The 17770-nt window shown below is 41.7% G+C and overlaps 1 protein-coding gene across 6 annotated transcripts in view; it reads left to right on the top strand.

Moving 5' to 3' along the window:
• Positions 1 to 17770, top strand: part of ncor2 (nuclear receptor corepressor 2) — a 101451-nt gene that overhangs the window by 49974 nt on the left and 33707 nt on the right. For 5 of the 6 annotated variants that reach the window (XM_074671369.1, XM_074671371.1, XM_074671368.1 and 2 more), the window contains exons 7-15: positions 4706 to 4762; positions 5438 to 5490; positions 8813 to 8879; positions 10188 to 10360; positions 10596 to 10689; positions 12716 to 12894; positions 13578 to 13632; positions 13729 to 13827; positions 16781 to 16914. In XM_074671369.1, coding sequence (XP_074527470.1) covers positions 4706 to 4762; positions 5438 to 5490; positions 8813 to 8879; positions 10188 to 10360; positions 10596 to 10689; positions 12716 to 12894; positions 13578 to 13632; positions 13729 to 13827; positions 16781 to 16914 — 911 coding nt within the window. Of the gene's footprint in view, positions 1 to 4472; positions 4619 to 4705; positions 4763 to 5437; positions 5491 to 8812; positions 8880 to 10187; positions 10361 to 10595; positions 10690 to 12715; positions 12895 to 13577; positions 13633 to 13728; positions 13828 to 16780; positions 16915 to 17770 lie in introns of those variants that run through there. The other variant, XM_074671373.1, reaches the window with a different exon arrangement.

Raw genomic sequence — 17770 nt, 5'->3', positions numbered from 1 at the left:
CCCCAGTGGGAAACTAGGAGTAATGTTAAATCTTCACAGCTCAGAGAAAAAAGCTCTTGACTTTTTTTTTCTGCGGTGTCTCTGACACATTCAAAGCAAAACATTTTTATGGAGGAGCACAGCAGCGTAGTGTGAAGAGCGAGTACATGCAAATGAAGAGCCTGGTTTAAACCTGTGTGCTGCTGAGAGAGAAACCGTCTCAAGTGTTGTTGAGCGGAGAGACTGGATCCGCTCTAGGGATGTTGTTTTGACACTTTACTCCAAATGTAGCAGATATCCCCAGGTAACCACCACACTGTCCTGAGTAGACCTTTTAAAATGGGACAGCCTGCACAGGGAGTGTCCTTCGTGACCTTCACCCTCACTGTTATCGAGCACAGCTAAATCTCTGCGCTTTTATGTAACAGCAGGACACTGCAGATTGCCCAAGACTTCTCTAAAAGACTTCAAGTTTAAGAATGACTCATGGCTCGCTCCACAAAGCAGCTTGACCTCTGTAACACTTTCCACTTCCCTCTGACTGCTTGGATGTACTCTGGCCTAATGCCTGCCCCTCAAACCTCTCCTCCTCCTCTCTTTTCTTTCTCTCACCCCCTCTTTCTAGTTCTCTATCTTTTCCTGGAGTGAGTCAGCTTCTTCTGCGGTTTTTAATTTGCTACACGCCAACTCTTGTTTTTATGTAGTATTTACTCTTTTTTTTTTTTTTATATATAATCAACCACAACACTTATTCCATCTTTAATTAGTTATGGAATAATATTACACAGACTTTATTTATGTTCAGCTTCAAATCAGATCCATATAGATGAGGTGTCCATTCCCAGATCATGAACCTGATTTGCATCGGTCTCTGCGTTTCCTGGCTTCATGTAAATCAGGGTAAGCCCCGCTCTGACCAGAGGCCAGTAGTAATACCCCAGAAGTATTTTGGTTATCCCTAAAAGGCCAGTGAAAGAGTAGCTTGTGCATACTGCTGTTTATTTAGGGCACTAACAGTTTACTTTGTTAGCTATCAGCCAAAGGGAGGGCAGGTTGATATAAAACTGTGTTGCAAAATTTTCTGTGGAGATACGCTTCTCTTATTTGACGTCATTAAACGTCTTTCATCAGATGAAGATTATTATTTCCCAGCAGAGGATGCAGTGTTTCCTGCACACAGATGAGCAGCTGTTGTAGCATTTTCATCTGTATATGATGGCAGTCCTCTCTCTGTCCTCCTTAAGGCTGTGTGGCCAGTGACCTCTGCGCCTGCCCAGCAGGAACAGACAACTAAAACCCTTGTGTGATTATGTTTGTCACACAGAAAGGGAATAAAACGAGAAGGTAGTTAGGGGGTGATGTAAGAAGACAAGTTCAAGCATCAAATTTAAGTTTTCTAAGGCAATTTCTTTTTCAAAGCTTGAACTTAGACCAGATTACTCACGACCTGATAAACAAATACTGACTGGATCATTTGAATCGTAGTTTGTGAGCTGCATCAATAAAACACAAGTAAATCAGCACATGTAGACTTAAATAAGTGTAGTGTAATATAACTGAGGGCTTTACAATGAAGAAATTTACAGGAAGGAAAAATTAAACAACTAGAAAAGCACTCAGAGAGCGCTGACCTCCACCAAGCATATTGTGATTGTCACGCAACACTTCAGTCCTACTTTAATGATACACTCCCTTTCAGTAGACTGTCTGCTACAATTCTGTATTAGTTGCAGGTTTGTACGATAATTTGTTACCTGACAGTGTTGAAAATTATGATGACCCAGTACATATTTCATATTCCAGATCTTAGTATCCAGAATATTACTAGGATCTAGATTGTACTTTTACATCTGTCAGAAATTATGGTGACCTTGTCTTTCATTCTTTTGCAAAGCAATCCAACCATTTATCGTGAAGTTTTATATAAGGACGGGTACCTTTCTCATTTGAAACGGTACCAATGCCCAGTACTGGGACTCAACGTTACCAATTTTCGGTACATTTTTGTGTTTATGTGGTAAAAAAAATATCAATTTGTTTTGTAATTAAGTATATATTTTTTCCAATTTAACATACTTATTCTTCAGTGTATAACCTTGCAATGCTGTGTTCGAGTCCAGCATGGAAGATCCCCTATTCTTCCACTCCCTTACAGTCACAAGGATGCATTTGGGTACCTAAACATGGTACCTTTTGGTTTTCGGAAATCCGCACCCGGTACTTTTGATAGAATTCGGTCGGTACCTTTAAAAGTACCTTATTCGGTACCCATAACAAGTTTTATACACAAATGGTGAAAACAGCCCTATCCCACAATTATAATGAATCCTTTAAAAAAAATGGATCCAGATGGTGATCTGGATCACCTCCAAAATTTAATCACTTCTTCCTTATCTCATTTAAAACATTTCCTGAAAATTTCATCAAGATCTACTCATTACTTTTTGAGTTATGTTGCTCACAGACAAACAAATAGACAAACAAACTCTCCCAAAACTTAACTTGGGGAAGTAAAAAGTATAGTACCCACTTGATGTAGACCTAAAATGATAATTCTAATAGAAAAAGAAACAGATTATTTTCATACTGAGGTAATTATAAAGTGAGTAAAACCTTCTTATGATATATATTATAATCCATATCTACCCAGTCTGTTCTACTATATTGTGATGCACCTTTAGACTAGTGGTTACATCAAAGCACTACTCAAGCCTGCATGACTTCCTGAGTCCCTCTTTGACACGAGTCTCGTAGAGAGCTTTTCCCTGTCAGAGGCACATTGTGTTCTTACGAGGAAAGACATGATGCAAAAAAAATTTGAAAAATCCTTATGAGACATCCTGAATGCAGGTAAAGCAACAGAGTTTGACGCTATGGTGACAGTTCCTGTGTTTGGTGAATGCCATGAATACAACCAGTTACAATTAGCACCAAGAACATCCTGTACACAGAAAGCAGCTTTTTTCATTCCATTTTTCAGATTTGCATCTTACCCTACCACAACCAGATAAAGATCCCTGCATCTAAAACGCCTCTGATGCCACTAAAAAATGCTGAAACAAGAATCAGCTGAATTACTGCAGAAGAAGCCGCACTGTGTGTTGTTGGAGGCAGATTGAAATACAGGAGATATTTTTTTTCCTTTGCTTTGGTCTTGTCACCAGGTTGTGAATGTGCCGGTGTAATTATCCTCACTAGTAGAGAAAACATAACACTCAGCACAGATTCTGTTGGATCTCATCAATCCTCCTCTCCTCCTCTTTGCTAAATTTGTCATTTCTGGCTTTTAATGTAACGAGACTTTCAAAGAGTTTTGAGGACTGTATCATGCAAACTAGAGATTAGGAAGAAAATGAGAAGAAATCCTTGAGCCTCTCTTCTCCCCGAGGATGAAAGGCTGGTTTTAATAATTGCTGTTCATTAACTGCTGCTGTAGCGAGTGAGCTCTGTGAGGCAACACTCTGCAGCCTGTTACACCGCCTCATGAAGGAGCAACAGGAATGAGGAAAAACCTTGATCAATGCAAAGCAGCTGAGGAGGAAGAAGAATGACATTGTGCTGTGGCATTTGCATGAGATCTAAAGAGAATTTTGTTTTGGAGGAAATGTTCTGGGTCGTTTTGAAACTGGAGTCAGTCAGTGATTTGGTGTCACTCACATGTGACCCAGTTGGAAACCTGCGTTGGCTCAAGTTAAGCTGCATGCGTGAGCTGCTCTGGGGTCTTACATCCAAGTATGTTGGCGTGAGTCTTGTATAAACTTAGGAGTAGATCCCCAACACACCCCCCCTGCATTACCTCGACACTGAAGACAGAGTGAAAGGGACAAGGACACAGTGTGACATGGAACAAAGGGCGATGTGCGCATACGCTCTGACAGGTTCGGTCTCTGTTATCAGCTCTAAAACTCCCCTCGCTGTCCCTCCATCCTGTCTGCCAACGTGTCAGGCCTGACAGTCTCACTGTGCGGTCACCGAAAGGAAATGAAGTGAGATGGAAAGCAACAGAGCATGTGGCATGTCACGAAGGAGACTCTGTTTGATCGATGAAGCGGTGAGAGTGAACAGAGAGGAATGAGGAAAAGAACGGAGCAAACATGGAGAGGGGCAGACAGGGACACCGCTCACATGTTTGTCTGCAGGGGCTAAATATAAGTCTACAGAGGGGTCAGCTCCAGACTCAGAGTGGAGGCTTTTCTGCTGCCCTGCTTGTTTCCACAACACCTCTCCTCTTTTCTTATCACTCCCTGCCAGGATTTCTTGTTTTAAGGCCGATTGTTGCAGGTAGTAAGCTGGAGGTGAGATCTTCTCTGTCTTTCATCATGAGATAAGCACCAAAGCCCTTTAGCCCCCTCCTCCTTTTTTCCTTTTGCTCTTCCTCTCCCACTCACTTTTCTCTTCCACTCCCTCTTGCTCTCCTGCCTGCCTGCTCTTTCTCTCTACCTCTCTCTGCTCAGGGGAGGTGAGTAATCTTTCTTTTTTCTGCTAGAGGAGAGAGGGAGCTGAGGCAAGAAGCTGTGGGCCCAGCTTGAGTTAAAAGCTCTAATAATAGTCAGCTGCATCCATCTCTCTCCATCCATCCATACATCCAGCCAGGTGCTCGTCCATCCAAAAATGTAGCCTGTGTAGCCTCGCTGATCATGTGAGCGTGCCCACTGTGTTGCCGTGGTGATGACAGAGGTGCAGGCGGCCAGCTAATGTACTACCTCTGTTTGTGTTCCCTCAACAGAAAAAGGCAGAAGAGGCTCACAGGATACTGGAGGGACTGGGACCCAGGGTGGAACTGGTGAGTTTCTGCGCTTGGGATTTTTCTTTTTCCTGCTCTCACGTGTTTCTTTTTAAAGCTATAATACTTGAACAGTTTGAAGGATAACAAACACTTTAAAGAGAGAAGGAAGAAGTCTGAATCATGTGTTTTTTTTAGTTCTTATCAGGGATATGACGTAAGGATGTAATAATAATATTTGATTGCATGACTCAAAGCTCCATTAAGCAGCACTGAACAGTGTATAAAATCACATCAGGAGATGGTATTAGTGAATGGTTTGTACCTGAACCTGCTGAGACTGTAAACTAAGCTTGCATGAAATTGTCTGCATCAGTTTATTCATATTAAAAATTCCTATAATGCCTCTTCACTTCCAACCTTTGATTCATCCTTTACAATTTTAAACATTTAGCCAATAAGTTTGCCTAGAAAGCCTCAGCGGTTTTATTTTAAGTGACTTCTGCTGACTGAACTCAAGTGGGTCATTTTATATTCGTAAAAGTGTTGAGTTACTTGTATTATTTCTAGAACATTTCTGCAAAAATCCTGAATTAGTTTTATTAAAATTTGATGATTTGAGGATTTTATGCACTTTGTTTAAGTCATGTCCAAGTGCACGGTCTTTGTTTATTATCTGGACGGCTCTATCATCATCATCACTGTCGTCATCATCTGTTTTTTCTTCTGTTGCAGCCTCTGTACAACCAGCCTTCTGACACCAAGCAGTACCATGAGAACATCAAAATGTAAGTCTTTCCACTGCACGCCCACTTGACTTATGCTTTTTATTCAGTCATGAAGTTGACATCACAAACTGCAGCGATAAACCACAGATATGAGAGCCCGTGCTGGTTGAGTTGATGCACAAATGGTCACAAATGATCTACACTTGTAGTCTGTTTACTCAAACACCCCATTGGTTGAACATAATGTCTGTCAGTACATTTCAGTGCTTTTGACACAGAATATGATGTGTTTGAACTGGTATTACAATGAGAGACTACATTGATCACCATAGATTTGAGTAGAGTGTTTTTGTTACAGTAAAAAGAGCCCTGTAGACATGAATCTGGGTCATTTACAGTGGAGGACACAGGTGCTTTTATGTGCTCCTCTCCCCTCAACACGACCTTTAGATTACTGCCACTACAGACAGTTACATGTTGACCTCAGCAGCTCTTGGTCCCCTGCAGTTATATCCACTTATAGACTGCCAGGTATTCCTGCACCTGTTTGCCTGCAATGTGAAACGTGCAGGTGGAACGGCTGCCAATCAGAGACAGTAACAGAGACAAACTAGAGCAATGTAAAGCATCCGAGCCCGCAGGGTGGAGCAGCCCTGTGTGTGTGTTGTGCTCCTTCTGTATGTTTACAAGTCACACCACCCATGTTCAACGCTGTGTCACAATATGGAAGTGCTCTCTGGGACACCAGTATAAATATGTTGTTGAGGCAGGTTGCTGGTTCACTATAGAAGTATCTTTTCCATGTAGGCTTTGCAACTTAAAAACAGTGTGATGTGTTTGTGGGGTGATGGTTGTATGTTTAAGTCCTGACACCAGTTTTACACACTTGCTGGCAGCAGCACAAAGGTGTGAAGATGGCAGAGACTCCTTACAGCACTATTGTTGCAGACTATATGAAAAGGAGTGTAAGGGCCACCTGTTTCCCTCCACAGACCTTGACTCACTTTCAAGGGGTGTAAAATGGTTATTCTGTAAACTTAATAAGCATGACATGATTTGATAAAGTGTGTGTAAGGAGGACCACTGCTGAGGATTCAGTAATGATAAAACAGACAGTCACTGTCAAACCAGCCAACAGGTTTGTCACAGGAAATGTAAAATACAGAGGATGACCTTTTAGCTTTCACAATTCAGTGTCTTCATTGAGCACATTTATGTTTTTATTTTCACACTTAATGTTCTTGTTTTCTGTTCCACCATTCATGTGACCTTTTTTTTAATTGAAAACTTTGAACTGTTACAAAGACAAGCCAGTATTTTGTGTTTTGATCAGTTAAGTACTTGGACTAGGTGTGTATTATATGCCAGTAAGTGGATATTACAGACTTTTATTTTGTTTTCTCTATGACTACAAGCTACCAGTTGTTAGCTTCCTTTGGTAATTGCATTTTAGGGAAGTAAGCTATGAGATTAAAGTTAAAAAGCAGCAGTCCCTCACATCAAAAAGCCACATTTACACATATGCAGATGAAAAAATGTAGACTTATGTATTTATTGCAGTTGGGTGTTTGTTGCTGACAGAGCTTTGGATCAATCCATGCTGAGATTTAGGGGCTTAACTTTGAATATCAGACTTAAGTTTCCTCATCAGCGATGCATGCTGATTTTTCCACCCGTAGTTTGACCTGGAGTGTTTGAGGTTGTGTTAGGTGAATGTTAAATAAATTATGTCATTTTGATACATTCGGGGCTATCTGCAGCTAGGAGAGCAGCGAGTATGCCTTGTCTGTCAGTACAGCTTATGTGCATCTGTAATCTTTTAAGTACCATAATTCACTGAGGCACATCAAAGGGCTGACTGAGGGTTATAATAGCTCGTCTCCATCGTTGGCACAGAGGTTTGGGCACAGTGGCATACCACAAGAAGTGTCTGACCTCTTGGCTGCACGCTGCTCTGTCTTCACTGCTTTTGATCTCTGCACCGTTTCATCAGTATTATTGCCTCAAAGGAATTAACTGAAAACTCTCCTCTCTCCCTGCGCGTGTTATGAAATACCACTGTGTCGCTTTGACCCAGCACAATTGACTTCTTTGTTTCTTTAACCGGTTTGATAACCTTGGCACACATCCCTGCTGGGATAGATGAGTATGAGTCTCTCTGAGGAGCTTTTTGCATTTTACTCCACCACCTACAGTTTCTGTGTCACTCAGATGATGATAAACTAACAAACATCCTCTGAACATGCAGCCAAGTACAGAAGCTTTCTTGAGATGCAGCGTTATCATTAGAGAAAACTGATCAATAGTGTTTGTATAATGAATCTTTCAGCCGTCGTGTTTTGGGGGTATTATGCTTAATTACAGTGTTCTCTGATATCTCAGAAATGGCACAGGCTCAGTGCAGGACAAAGGAAACCTTTTGCAGGAGTTCAGGCCTGCTAATCTTTCCCTTTGCCATCTGGTGTCCAGAGCACAATGCCATCTCTGTCTTCAGTCCGTCCACATTTTTTTTTCGTTTTGCCATACCAAGTTAGTTCTCACTCGTTAAATGCCATGATGAGTTCAGGTATTGACCGAATCTAGCAGGATTTGGCAGCGTTTGTCTTTCTGATGCAACGGTTTGGCTCAACATGTGTGTGTTTGTTTGTGTGGGAGTGTTTATGTAGGTTGGGGGTTAAGGCTGTTTAGATTGAACTCGGGTTTGTTGTTGCAGATAACATGTTTGGGAAATGAAGAATAGGTCATCCCAAGTGTTTATCCCTTTTTGCCCTAAATGTTATCGTGCTATCTTCTAATTTTCTCAAAACCCTTTCACCACCACTAACCCACTTCCTCATCTTCTGTCCTTGCCTGTGACCCGGCAGGCCCTGCGGCTCAGCTGAAGTGACTAATGTAGAATAAGATTACATTAATCAGCAAGGGAACGTGACCTTACAACTGACAGATTAAGTGTCAGGAATAAAATTCTGTCTTGCAGCAAAGAAAGAGACAAACTGAGAGGCTGCCTAAGGAGATTACTGGCCCTGACCTTTACTTGAAGCGATGCGGCTGACCGTTCCAGTCCAGACAAGTTTTATAACTTTGGCTCACCTCGCTGGCCTTTCCACCCAGAAGCTAGTTTGAGTTTATCGAGTGGTGGCATTCAAGGACAAGCATTGTTTGTGTTTGTGTGAGTCTGAGCACAGCTGTGGTGTGTTAATAGAGAAAGAAGTGTGATAGAGAAGTGCAGAGGCTTGAAAATGTGCACCGAGGGATCTGAAGAATATCATGCTTGGATTTACTATGTGATAAAAGTGATAAAAACCAATGCTGTTTTTTTGTTCCTATCTCTCTGCCCATCTGTTTTCACCATGCCTCTTTTTTCTGTCTTCATCCTTTTTAGAAACCAGGCGATGAGGAAGAAGCTCATCCTGTACTTCAAGAGGAGAAATCATGCTCGCAAGCAGTGGGTAAGTCCAGAGCCCACGATTTCTGACTCTGCTGGGAATCAGCCCGTGATAGATGACTGGTGTAAAGTGGGCCAGCTGCTCCTTGAAGTATGTGGCCATTATGAACAAATAGGAGAAAAATAGAGCTCCAGTTCATGATCTGTTGTCAGTACTCCTTCTGTGCCTCGGGGAGGTGACTGCTTTTGAACAACAAATCAAACAACAAAAAAAAAGTCTCTCACAATACTCTGAAAGAAAAACCAACATTTTGTTTTTTACTTGTGTTGTATTCACTGTCAGCCAAGCACATCTAATGAGCAGGGTTAGTCTGAGCTGGCAGTGATTGAGCGAGACGGAGCCAAAGAGCATGACTATAAATGAAGCAGGGATCAATTGGGGTGAGCTCTGATGCCAGAGCCAGGCAGACATCTTAAAATCAACCAGCTTGACAGAAAATCATTATAACAAATCAAGTCCACTGCTTTACTAATGAAATTTTGTCTACCCACAAGTAGGAAATATGGTGGGAAAAAGCTTTTTTTTTAAACTGCTTCCAGCGTAAGAGATAGTGCCAACAGCAACTCTCTCACAGCCCTGCATTTCTTTCACTCAAAGTTTATGTGAGGCAAGAAAGAAGAGTTGAAATGCAGCACATGTATCAGAGCCTGTAAGCTGTGGGCGAGTGTCCAGTCTTCTCTGGTGTTGAGTCTAAGTGGGGGAGGGAGCTCCTCGTGGGCAGAGTGGTGGGAGACATCACCTTGTGGTTTACGAGCCCACCGAGAGTCGTGTCTCCTCCAGGTTTAATGGTTCGCTTTACAGCCTGCCTGCGAGGAAGCTGGGAAAACAGTGGGCTGCCGTCTGCCAGGGTCGAGGCTCAAGGCCAGACTCACCATACAATACCAACATTTCACCCTGTGCCCCTCTCCTAAACATCCAGAGAAGCACAAGAGTAGTCCCAAACCAAGTTACTGGAAAAGCTTTGGATGATAATACAACCTTTGATATCAATTTCAAAGTAATGCCACATTCAAACCTAGTAATAGCAACTCAGCGTGAACAGTAGAAGCACAGTTTTAAGGATAAAATGTGGAAAAATTTTGATTAAAATGTGGCAAAAGTTAAAATAATCTTCAAACGTCACTCTGCGCTGTGGGGGAGTTCTTGTTTCACAATAATTCTGTTAAATGTTGTGTAATCTAAGTTTCACACTAAATAGTCCGTCACTTCAGTTTCTTGGGATCAAATAAGAGGCATGAAGAGATAGTGTTAATGGTTGTGTGGGTATCAACAGCAGCAGACTGAGCTTTTCCTCTCGCCGTCTTGCTTCAGGAACAGAAATTTTGCCAGCGCTATGACCAGCTGATGGAAGCCTGGGAGAAGAAGGTGGAGCGCATTGAAAACAACCCGCGGCGCCGAGCCAAGGAGAGCAAGGTGCGGGAGTACTACGAGAAACAGTTCCCAGAGATCCGCAAGCAAAGAGAGCTGCAGGAGCGCATGCAGAGGTGAGATCACAGGATTTTGTTCCCTCTCTCCCTCACAACAAACCTGCGATAGTTTAGCAGCGTAAAAAGCTTTTAATTTCTGCAACACATATGTGAATGTGTTTCGTTACCTACTGACTGTAGTTTGAGTAAAGACGGACTGTAGTTTTGTTTCATTGTGCAATGTGAGTGACTCAGTCACAGTTGCGCGTGTGATGCTGTTATTGAGAAGCCTTCTGTATTTCTGCTTTTGTAGCCGTGTTGGGCAGAGAGGAGGTGGACTGGCCTCGTCTGCAGCTCGCAGTGAGCATGAGGTCTCCGAGATCATCGATGGGATCTCAGAGCATGAGGTGAGCTCCTCAATCGCCATTCACAGTTCACAATCACAGTGTTGATGTTTGAATCCCTGAGTGTATCTGACAAGTTGTGAAGCATGCTCACAAAGGTAGGCACTAGGGATGGGTACCTTTCACATTTGAAATGATACGATACCGATACCCGGTACCTGGCAATCAGTACTGGCACTCGACAGTACCAATTTTCTGTACTTTTTTGTGTTGATGTGGTAAAAAGTGTTCATTTCTTTTATAATAAAGTTTCTTTTTTTTCAATTTAACATATTTATTCTTCAATACATAACCTTGCAATGCTGTGTTCATGTCCAGCATGGAAAATTGCCTACTCTTCCACTCCCTCACAGTCACAAGGGTGGGTTTAGGTACCTGGACATGGTACCATTTGATTTTACATGAATCGGTAGTTGGTACTTTTGACAGACCTTATTTGGTACCCATCCCTAGTTGGCACAGCAATCAGACTGTCTTGAGTGCTGGTTAACCATATTTACTGGTATATAATGATTTTGATAGATGTTCTCTTTCAAACCTCCCCTGGTATCTCACTATGGGAAGCGCCCTCTGGCGTGACCGATCATGCTTTTCATAGTGAGATACTTCACTTGGTTATCAGAGAACCGGGGTTACATGAGTAACCTAATGTTATTTAATTTCGGAAGATAAAAATATTAGTGGCAACATTATGAAAACAGCCTGCAGGAATCTGATTTAAGGTTTCTTAAATCTCTTCCATATAGCCCTGTTCCAGAGGCTAACACCAACTAATATACACATATAATCCAGCTGTTAAACAGTTTATACTGTATGCCATTTGAATATTTGTGGTAGCTAAGCAAGGCTAGCCAAAGCTAAATACTAGCCCTTTAAGGCCACCACAGCCGAGTGTCAAGGCCAGCAGTACAGCTGCTTTTAATTTAGCTGCTTCCAAAACTTTGATAGTCTCTGGCTGCTTTTACTGCCCGTCTCTCTCTTCTTTTTACAGTCGCTCCTCATTTCTCCTTCTTCCATTTATAACATGCACAGTTGTCACACAGTGTCAGCTCCTGGTGCAGCAGTAGTTATTATCTGTGTACTCAGTTTAATGGGTGTGTGATGAGTCTTACTATGAAAAGAATGGTGGTAAATTTCAGCATTAGGTACAGAATCACAGTCATGCAACAGCCTGCACATCCTGCTGGAAACGTTTCAGTTTGAAAAGTGTCAGAATTGTCTTAGAAAGCATGTTTTAGCTATTGTTTCAGCTCTCTGAGGAAAGTTATATAAAACATTGGCTCGACTTGAAACCTATCAGCCAAAATCAGGCTGTTTAGGCTGACAAGGTTGCTGTAGTTACACTTCAAATATACAAAAGCTCAAAGCTAACACAGCACAGGCCCAGTTCAGATGAAATGGGCTCACAAAGCTCAGGTATTTATGATCAAAGACAGTTAGAGGTCAGCTGCACATGCAGGAGATTGGCTTTTCTTGAGGTGTATGACTTTCTTCAGTGTGAGTGTGCTCATTGTTCAGCAGGATTAATGCTATAATAGCTCTGGGTGTAATATCCAGAAGTCACACACAAGACCTTTTCCTCTGGTGTCAGTCAGGTCTCATTAAACTGAGCAGGGTGTCTAATCAGGATGTCGAGTCTCATCATCTGATACGTTTCCAACCTTTCTGCCCTCACAAGATAGCGCACTGTCTTTTCTCTCTCCCCTCCTCAATTTTCTTCAGACGTTATGTCATTTTTTAGACTTGTACCTTCGACGAGCTTGGAAATGAAAGAGGGACATGAAAGAAGTCTGTTTTAGGGTAGTTTGTGTTTGACATGTAACCTGCATTAGCCTGCTGAAACAATGAGACACCTCCAACTTCCTCTTTGTTCTCTCAAAATCAGACCTCGTTTCCACATTAGGTTTCATGTAGTCCATTCTGACTTGTTGGCTCCATGTTGTTGGATAGTTTCTCTTTGAGTCCATATCCCTCACACCAGATTGTTGGTTTCTGTTTTTGTTTTGTGTGTGATATTTGTGTGCACCAGAACACGGAGAAGCAAATGCGACAGCTGGCGGTCATCCCTCCAATGCTGTTTGACGCCGAGCAGCAGCGCATCAAGTTCATCAACATGAACGGACTGATGGATGACCCCATGAAGGTGTACAAGGACCGGCAGGTTATGAACATGTGGAGCGAGCAGGAGAAAGACACTTTCAGAGAGAAGTAAGAAAAACATCAGTAACCGTGGCAGGAATTCTTTATTAGTTAAATTGTTTTTATCTCAATGGCCTGAAATACTCTTTAAAAACAAACACTCCTCCTGGCTGATACAATATTTATTACAGTTTGCAGATTACATGAACTGACTTCGCTTCTACGTTCAAAATAATAAATTTATAATTTCACTCAATCCCATATTGGCCTCCAGCTCGATTTTCATGGTGAAGATAGTTTGAAAGAACTTTCCTAACAAAAAAAAACAAAAAAACAAACACATTTCTTCTTCCTATGAAGTGTGTGTGAGAGATAAAGGGTTTGTAAGTTGTTGGTAAGGAAGTGAATCTTCTCCTTTTGTGAGAAATAAGCGGAGGCGTTACAAGCTGCCAAATCGGATCAAACCCACACAGTAAAATCAGTGACTTTAGAGTCAACCCACATGCACGAGTAAGAGCCTCAGCTTCTTCTAATAACATTGATTCGAAAACGTCTCGATAGATTAGATCACAGATGACTGGGATAATATTTGATGATGTAATTTTTCTGTGCCAGGACAGGCGTCGTCTTTTCTGTCATTCTCTTTGTGTTGTTCTGCTATTTATGAGGTTTTGAAGTCTTTCGTACATTTTCAGTCATTTTAAATGACTCCACGAATGAGCTCTAAGAGATTTTTTGTCATGCTCCTGCAGGTTCATCCAGCACCCTAAAAACTTTGGTCTGATCGCGTCATTTCTCGAGAGAAAGGTAATGATTCAGTTTTTCTCTTCAGCTTTTGTTTTTCTGAGCGCTCCAGTTGACTCAGGAAATGATTATTTAAAAATAAACTCTGTTGTGTTGCAGACGGTGGCTGAGTGTGTGCTCTTTTACTACCTGACCAAAAAGAATGAAAACTATAAGAACATAGTGCGGAGGAACTACAGGCGCAGAGGAAGAAGCCAGGTATGCTCACCTTTCAAGTTCTTCACACATAATGCTCTGCTTTAACTCAAGGCTGAATCAAAGTAAAAGCTTTGTAGGCCTGATAATCAGAGGGTAACATGCGATCCATAAGTAGTTTGAAGCCCTGCACAGGCAGCATGACTGGAAGTCTCTTTTTCTATTGCTAAGCAACAAAGAAGTCAGCTGCTGTCAGTCACTGAGCCATCTCTCTCTGAAGTAACCTCTGATTTCCATGTTTGTCAATTCATTCCTAGCCCGCAGCCTTTCTCTGCTGTCAAACAAGTTTGACAAGATCTACTACTTTCTACTTTCCCTTATTTTTCTACCGTTCCCTTGTTATTGCTACTTTAAAACTTGAGTTTGATCTGAGCAGGCTGAGCTGCTGAGAAAATGCATATAAACATTATTTGATTCATGTTTCTAACTTTAGATGAACAGGGTGCTAAAAATTAATATTTGGATCTGGTAATGAAACAGGACACTGTGAAGTGATTTAACACTTTGTTAATAAAATAGAACACTGTTGTTTTCGACATCCTGTGTGAGCTTCATTATACAGCGATTATTTGGCACAACAATGCTTCAGAGTAAGCCACAGAAATACCTCCAAAAACCAAAGGCCCCGAAGTCAGGTTCATCACAAACGTCTTTTGATACAGATAGTTTCTGTAGCTAATGAGTTCCTGGTTATCGTTGTGATCAGGTGTTAGCTGTTCAACTCCGTGGCAGTAGGTTCAGAGGAAATTGGACTTTAATTTACTGGTGTCCTTTTCCTTTCAAGTGAGGATAGTGTCCTCTCATCTCTCCTCAAAAACAAAAATAATCTCTGCTCATTATCGTGACGCTGAAGTAACAGCTAACACTAATAGCCCAGAGTCACAGAGGGAGGCAGCTGCAGAGAAGGAACAGAAAGTGCTCTGCTGTATGTCAGAGCAGCTCGAAATGCTAATAGAGATTATATTTAGGTGTTGAAGAGACGGTTAGGATAAATAAATAAAGTGCAAATGTTACTGTTATCAGCCTTACTGAGAAGCTGTAACGAAAAAGCTGGTATCTTCACTCACTTGGAGGCTGACCTCAGATCAGCTCAGCGCACACTCAGAGGAGGTGCTAAATGATCTCCACAGCAGAGTGGATATTAGAGGTTATTATGAAGGTAGTTTGTCTGTGCTGCACATGAGGGTGGAAGGCTATCAAAGCTTTTTGAGTTATAACTTTTATTTGTTTTCTGTCTGAGTTAATCACAAAGGAAAGGAAAGGTCATTAACATTATTGAGGCGGTAATAAACACTCACAGGCAGCTCCTGTGAGTGTTTTTAACTCCTTCGCTTCACTCTCTTGCATTCACTCCTTTTTTTTCTTCAACTGTTTTCTTTATATGATTCTTTGCCAGCAGCCTTGTATAACATCTTTTTGTAGGGCAGATAAGCAGTAAAGAGATCAACAAAGGTTCTTCAGATGAGCAGAAGCCTAAAGGCAAACAGCTGAAAATACATCTAACAGAGAAACAAAACCATATCAGTAAAATAAAGTCTGCTTGGTCAGTACAAAGCTTTGCTTTTTTTATTTTTTGGTATGGATCGCACGTCTTTGCTCATCTGAACTCTAACCCCAAAAGGCCAGACAGGCAGGAAATTGGTGAGGAAGCGGTTCATGGGTGCTCAAAGAGCATATTTTGGAACTTTCGCATCCTGTTTTGTTTCAAGAATGCACAGAATAGATACAAGTCTGGGGTTTATGTATAAGAAAATGTGACAAAGACAGAAATTGGACCATTTTTCCATTGGGATGAAAACCAAGCTCTTATAAGGGTCTGCATTATCTTGCAGCATTACCATATGTCGAATATTGTCATTTGAAATTTAAATAACAGGTGCAAAAACAATATTTTACATAATTTGAAGAACCATGACCTAACGCCTCAGCTTCGTCCAACAAATAAGCTGCTGTCATCCTCCTCCTTCTCCACTCAAAGCAGCCATGGTGAAGACTGAAACTTGACTAGAAGTTCTGAAGGTTACTTTTACTCGCACTTTACAGAAAGCAGCAGGAAGAAAGCTAGGCTGCTAACAAAACAACGTGACATAAGGATACATTATGTTGCATTTAAGGCCAGCTCAGTAAATAACTATTTGTTGAACAGGCTCCTTTCTCATCAGCTTTTTTATATTGACGCATATTTTTTCTTTTTTCACTTTATAAAAAAAGAATCTTGGTTAGCAGTAAAAGCTACCACCCTTTAGTTAAAAATGTATCGGCCTATTCTCCTGTCTTTCTTCTAAGTTTTAGAAAAGCATCCATAGCAGGCTCCAATTGTTAGGGGGCGCGAAAACAGTATCAATAGAATGAATTATCCCCATCTTTAGCTGGGTGTCTGCTTGTCTCATTAATATCATGATTGATTTTTTCACATCAAAAAGCCATCCAGACATCAGACTGAGGCGCCGCTACCTGCTGAAACTGTATTTATGTCTGAATTGTGTTTTAGACACCAGCTCTGCCTCAGTAAGTGCCTCCTCACTGAGGGTTTGTAAATAAGGAGAAATGTCCGTGGTCATATGAGAGTCTGTGGCTTTAAGTGGAGACAGAAATTTGAGATATTTCCGGAAGTGAAACAATCGCGTTTGCCTTACAAACATCCAGAGGCAGGTCTTCCCTTCACACCTAATTTCACATCAGTGTAGCCTCCACTTTGTCACGTTATTCAGGCAGATAAACACTTATCAACATTATCTGGGTAAATGGCTACACTGTGCTCTTTAGAGCTGACAGAGTACCATGCAGCAGACTGGAGGTGTTCATTGCATCAATTTTTGCATTACTGTACGCCTCTAAGTGTGCCAGTGTAAGGTGTACAGGTTACAGGAGAGGTCAGGGTGTTTGTTGGTGAGCCAGTGTATCAAGTTACCTGGGATTATCTGTCTAACATTGTGCCTTGTTGTCTCTGTCACAGCACGGCCAGCAGCAGCAACAACAGCAACAAGTGCACCGGAGCAGCCAGGACGACAAGGAGAAGGAGGAGAAGGACAAGGAGGGAGAGAGGGATGAAGAGAAAAATGAAGCTGAAGACAAGGAGGATGGAATGAAGTGAGTCTGTTTCTTTATACTTCAGGACCCAGCATTTCTTTTTCAACAGCTCAACAAAATTAAATACTTCCCTTTCATTAGTCCCATCTTCTCCAAGTACAGAAAAAGAAGTAAACAAGGGATAAAGCTCAGAGTAAATTGTAAATTTACTTCACCTTTTATATACTAAAATAGGACTTTCATGAGATTATTGGCACAAATCTCTGTTTACAAAACTGCACTCTGGAAAATGGCATTACTCTTTTCCAAGATAGTGTGCTGTGTAAGACAGGAAAAGATGCAGCTGAGTGAAAATATTCCCCCCTCATCATATCAGCCTGAATCTCACAGCTGCAACAGTCTTTTTTTCCCCTCTTTCCTCGATTCTTCAACTCACTATTTCAGAGTTGTTCCAGCGCAGGCTTCAGCATAAAGAGTAGGAGTGAGTTTTGGCCGGTGGGAGCAGATCTGGAAATCCAATCAAACTCTAACCCTTGAGCTCTCACTCCCTCACCTCCAGGCAGACTTTCCACCTACAGCAAATTCAAGCATCCCTTTCTTTCCCCCTATTAAAACAGCTGTTTTCCTGTTTGTGCTTCTCCCCTTCCCAGCAGCAAGCCAAGATTCATTTTTCAAATTCTGTGCTTATTTAGTTAGTCTGGGGTGCTTTGGTGGGGAGAAACTGGTATGATTAGCTGTCAGATTTGAGATTTCAGTGTGAGAGGAGGAATGTAGATGTGTGTGAATGTGGGGGCTGGCTGGTTGGGTGGGTGTGCGTGTGGGTGCAGGGTTGGAGGTGTAGGTGTTTTTAGGCACAGTGCCAGTGAAGGATACAAAACAACAGATGGAACATCAGTGCTTTCTGCTGCCTGAATAT

Source organism: Halichoeres trimaculatus, unplaced genomic scaffold (genome assembly GCF_033239565.1).
Source record: "Halichoeres trimaculatus isolate MK-OKI-2021-1 unplaced genomic scaffold, fHalTri1.1 fHalTri1_scaffold_5, whole genome shotgun sequence".
NCBI lineage: Eukaryota > Metazoa > Chordata > Actinopteri > Labriformes > Labridae > Halichoeres > Halichoeres trimaculatus.
The sequence above is the reverse complement of the archived record's forward strand: the minus strand, read 5'-3'. Positions and strand labels throughout refer to the sequence as shown.